The sequence below is a fragment of the Cebus imitator genome, unplaced genomic scaffold, assembly GCF_001604975.1.
Source record: "Cebus imitator isolate Cc_AM_T3 unplaced genomic scaffold, Cebus_imitator-1.0 Scaffold556, whole genome shotgun sequence".
NCBI lineage: Eukaryota > Metazoa > Chordata > Mammalia > Primates > Cebidae > Cebus > Cebus imitator.
The window spans coordinates 656,418-661,811 of record NW_016107871.1 but is presented as its reverse complement, the minus strand read 5'-3'; the positions used below and the strand labels follow the sequence as shown (position 1 = coordinate 661,811).

At 39.2% G+C, this 5,394-nt stretch overlaps 1 protein-coding gene across 23 annotated transcripts in view; it reads right to left on the bottom strand.

Annotated features, from left to right (window-relative positions):
- MAGI1 (membrane associated guanylate kinase, WW and PDZ domain containing 1) overlaps window positions 1-5,394 on the bottom strand; it is a 678,927-nt gene that overhangs the window by 266,729 nt on the left and 406,804 nt on the right. For all 23 annotated transcript variants that reach the window (XM_037733929.1, XM_037733931.1, XM_037733932.1 and 20 more), the window contains exon 2: window positions 1,509-1,625. In XM_037733929.1, coding sequence (XP_037589857.1) covers window positions 1,509-1,625 — 117 coding nt within the window. The remainder of the gene's footprint in view (window positions 1-1,508; window positions 1,626-5,394) is intronic.

Here is a 5,394-nt window from a genome sequence, read left to right as displayed (position 1 = left end):
CCCAGGAGGCGGAGGTTGCGGTGAGCCGAGATCGCGCCATTGCACTCCAGCCTGGGTAACATGAGTGAAACCCCGTCTCAAAAAAAAAAAAAAAAATAGAATAGTAATCTTTGCCCCACGTATGTGATTAACATTAGGAATTAATTATTAAGCCAGAATATAAGAAATTATTATTAGTCTATTACTAGGATTACAGTTTACAACTTCGATGCTAAAAGACTAAAAGAACTGAGGACCACAAGTTCACATTAACATATCACAACCTCCTCTCCATCAAATGCAGCTTAGCCACTCCATGGACAGAGGCAACCTTGGGGCCGTGTCTCAAGTTGCTTCTAGTAAACCTCTTTTCCTCTCAGAGCTTCTGTTTTATTAAGGAGTAAAATGGAGAGCCAGGGGCTATTCTAGAATCCGATCTCTGGGGGTTATTATCCAGAACTATAGTCTAAGTCCTTGCAAATCTACAGAATGCCTTATTTCTGTTATTCTGTTAAGTAGTATCAGGAAACAATAGCACTCTAGCATATCATTTGCAAGGTTTTATTTATTTATTTTTTTTAAAGAAAACCATTTATAGCAAACAAATCATGGAAATAAGCAGGGTACCTTGAACATTAAATTATTCCTCCTTTCTTTTGCTGCTTTAAAAAATGGTATTTCTAAGAAAATAAATTTCAAACTTTGAAGGACTGGGTAGTAGAGAAGAGAAAGAAAAATCCTAAGTAATAAAACCAGAATCATTCCTTCCTCGTATTTTAAAAGAAGTTAAACAACCAGGAACACAGTGTGCCACAGCACGGTGATACTTCACTACAACTGAGCTGCCAATTTATCCACCCACAGACAGACAGACAGACAGACAGACAGACAACAAGTTGCCTTTCTTTAACAGAGACACTCTGCTTTCAGCGTTCCTGTGTCCTGTGTCTTGTTTTTTCAGATTTGGTGTAATCTAGTGGTCTGGAGGTTTGGGAATTCTTGATCTGTGGAAATCGTTTCTTCAAACAAAATTATACATAAAAACCTGACTTATGAATCTGATAAAGCTGGCAAAAGGAGAACCCTGAGAAGGAAGAGAGAGCCAACTGGTCAGTCCGAAGGCCGCTGGCCTGCTCTACTCTATTAATAACAGCAATGGTTAACATTTATGGAGACTTACGGCACACTATTACCTTACAAAATGCTTTCTGTCCCTCATCTCATTGACTCCTCATAGCAGTCCTATGAAACTAGTATCAATGACATGTCCTTTCCACTAATGTGAAAAGTGGGCCTTACAAAGGGTAGATAATTTGCCCCTCACGGCAAAGCCGTGACTGAAACCCAGGCACACCATGACATTGTGCTACTGTCTCATTTTCAATTCTGATTTGCTTGAGTTAAGGAGTCACTCAGTAGGCAAGACACCAGGTGTTCTGGAACCAGTTTTTGAGATCTCCTTTCTCCCCTGGACTTTATACACACACACACACACCCCAGCAGTGACATGCCAAAACCTGGCTACTTACAAGGCACAGCATGGCGGTAAAGGTTATCCCTTATGGTCTGCTGGAGCTCATGATCAGGAGACCCTTTCTGGAACCGCTGACTGAGAAAATGTCGCAGGTCCTTGTTCAGCCTTCCTCCTGCAGAAAATACATAAAATAGACATATCACATCAACAACAGCGTCCTCCTGGAAAAGGAGTAACCAAGAACTGAGTGCGTGAAAGCAACAGGATGTAATTCTAGCCTGCCATGCCTGGTCACTAGGAGGATGTACTTTAGATTTTCCTCTGCAGGGGTAAAGTCAAGCAAGACCGTCATTAGATAAAATGGCACTGGCAATGCATTAATTTGGAGATCCTGTTTCACATAATACTAGAAGACTAAAACATCAAAGAGTTTAATGTAGCCTATTACATTTAAATATGTGCCATAGACCATGTAGAGACTATTACTAAAAGAGTAAATTGATGAAACCTTAAGGAAGACAATCCAGCAATAACTGTCAAATGATAAAATGTTCTTTGACCAGGAATTCGACTAGTAGGAATTTACTCTACAGGTATACTTGTAAAAGTCTGCTCAAATTTCCATGAGTATTACTATAGCTTTTTTTTTTAAAAAAAAAAAAAAAGATGAAGTCTCACCCCGTCACCTAGGCTGGAGTGCAATGTCACGATCTTGGCTCAAGGCAACCTCTGCCTCCCAGATTCAAGTGAGTCTCCTGCCTCATCCTCCCAAGTAGTTGGGATGACAGGGACCCACCACCACACACAGCTAAATTTTGTATTTTCAGTAGAGAAAGGGTTTCACCATGTAGTCCAGGCTGATCTTGAACTCCTGGCCTCAAGTGATGCGCTTGCCTCGGCCTCCCAAAGCGTTAGGATTACAGGCATGAGCCACTGCACCTGGCCCTACTATAGCTTTTTTTATGACAGTAAATAAATGAAAACAAAAACCTAGAAACAACCAAAAGGGAGCAATGAAAGCAGTTCCTCCATATAACAACTACTCTACGTCAGCTAGATTTCCCTGGGAGAAAATGTGTGTAACTGTGCATAATGTCTGATTCCTTTTCTGTAAAAATGAATTTAGAAAAGGGAATACTGGGTATTAATAGGAGGAATCATAAGAAAGTTTTAACACCAATTTCATTTAGGAAAAAGGACTTGAGCTGGGGATAAATAAGTAGACTTTACTCTTCATCACACAGACAGAGAGACACACATAGACATAGACATCTCCCTACCCCGTGTTGCTTTTTAAACACTAAATGTATGTTGCTTTTGTTGTAGTTGTTAAAGCATAGTTATCTAAGTAAGTCTGTGTTTGTTTCTTTGTAATTCTCTACACTTAACAGAACAAAAGAAAAGCTAAAAATATTATATTATCCAAAAATGTGTCATAGAAAAGAGACATATTTTAAAAAATCATCATCAAAAATTACAGCCTACAGGATCAACAGAAGGCTTGTAGATCAACCTAACTAGCATTCTCTCTTAATGGAGAAAGATGCTTCAATGACAGCTAAAAATAACTAGGCTGTGGCTGTCTTTCCATTTTTAGACAAGATACAAATTAGGTAAGAGCATTTTTTGCCTTAGAGAAACAATGCAGCAACCCGGGAATCACATGAGCCACAAAACTCATGTCTTCAAATGATAACTTCCCCATGGTCAAAAAGAGCAAATCATGAGAATGATAGTGATGGTGAAGATGATGATATTTCCTGCCTAGGGGAGGAAACTACTGATCTTTAATATCACGTTCAATATAAGATTCCGGCTACACCTGCTCATTTTGAAATAGACTAATAAAACCCAATTTGAGCTATTTTATTTGACTGGTACTATATCTACTGTTTCAAGTGGCCTAAAGGAAAATACATATATTCAAATCAAACTTAGGTCATTCAGTCATTCATCAATTATTTATTGAATGAAGACACCCACATACCACATGAACCTGCCCCAACCAAGAAAAATCATCACAAGGTTTGAACAGACAGTTCACAATGGAATATATACGACTATTAAGCATACAAAAAGATGTTAGACATCATTTGTCATTGGAGAAAAAAAATAAAATCACAATGAGATCCCACTAAGTAACAACTTGAATAACGAAAATTAAAATGACTGGCAATATCAAGTGTTGGCAAGGTTGTAGCAAAAAAGGAACTCAAATATACTGCTTAGCAGGCATACGAAATGGTTCACCCTCTTGGGAAAACAATATCTTAGAAAGTCATACCTTCAATAGCCACGGGACCCAACAGTTCTACTCTTACTTACACGAGATAAATGAAAACAAATCCACAAAAAAAAAAAAAAATCTTATAGATGAGCCAGGTACAGTGGCTCACGTCTGTAAACCCAGCACTTTTGGAGGCTGAGGCGGGTGGATCACATGAGGTCGGGAGTTCAAGACCAGCCTGACCAACATGGAGAAACTGCTTCTAAAAATGCAAAATTAGCCAGGTATGGCAGCACATGCCTATAATCCCAGCTACTCGAGTGGCTGAGGCAGGAGAACCACTTGAACCCAGGAGGCGGAAGTTGCAGTGAGCCGAGATCAAGCCATTGCACTCTAGCCTGGGCAACAAGAGCAAAACTCCGTCTCAAAAACAACAAGAACAACAACAACTTGTAGGTGAGTCTTCACAGCAACTTTACTTATAAATAGCCAAAAACTGAAAACAACCTAAATGTCCATCAAAAGGTGAATGAATAAGCAAACTGTGGTATAATCAAGCATTGGGGTGTGACACAGCAATTAAAAGAAACTACTAACACATGCATTAATACTGATGAATCTCAAACACAGAATGTTGAGCAAAAGAAGTCAGACACAAAAGAGAAAATATTGCATGCTTTCATTTATTTACAAAGTTTTGGGATGGACTAAAAAATTTTGGAATGGACTAATTTATAGTGAGAGAAAACAGTTTAATTGTTACAGAGAGCTGAGGATAGGTAAAAACTGACTGCAAAGGGCATAAGGGAATAAGATATATGGGTCTTCCCCATTGGGGAAAACAGGGTGAAAGACTTCTATATGATTTCTACACATGGAGGTTTCTATACATGAGGCCTCTATATTATTATTTTTTACGCTTATTTATATTTATTTAATACTTTCTTTTTTCTTGTTTCTACTTGAATTTTTTTTTAATTATACCTTAAGTTCTGGGGTACATGTGCAGAATGTCCAGGTTTGTTATATAGGTATACATGTGCCATGGTGGTTTGCTGCACTGATCAACCCGAAATCTGTATTAGGTATTTCTCCTAATGCTATCCCTCCCCTAGTCTCCCACCCGCTGAGAAGCCCCAGTGTGTAATGTTCCTCTCCCTGGGCCCATGTGTTCTCATTGTTCAACACTCACTTATGAATGAGAATATGCGGCGTTTGGTTTTCTGTTCCTGTGTCAGTTTGCTGAGAATGATGGTTTCTAGCTGCATCCATGTCCCTGCAAAGGACATGAACTCATCCTTTTTTATGGCTGCATAGTAATCCATGGTATATATGTGCTACATTTTCTTTATCCAGTCTATCATTGATGGGCATTTGGGTTGGTTCCACGTCTTTGCTATTGTGAAGAGTGCTGCAATAAACATACATGTGCATGTGTCTTTATAGTAGAATGATTTATAATCCTTTCGATATATACTCAGTAATGGGATTGGTGGGTCAAGTGGTATTTCTGGTTCTAGATCCTTGAGGAATTTCCACGCTGTCTTCCACAGTGATATCCTGTGAATATATAATATTTTCAACATCCGTTTTTTTAAAATGGGGAGCACAGCCGGGCTCGGTGGCTCAAGCCTGTAATCCCAGCACTTTGGGAGGCCGAGGTGGGTGGATCACGAGGTCAAGAGATCGAGACCATCCTGGTCAACATGGTGAA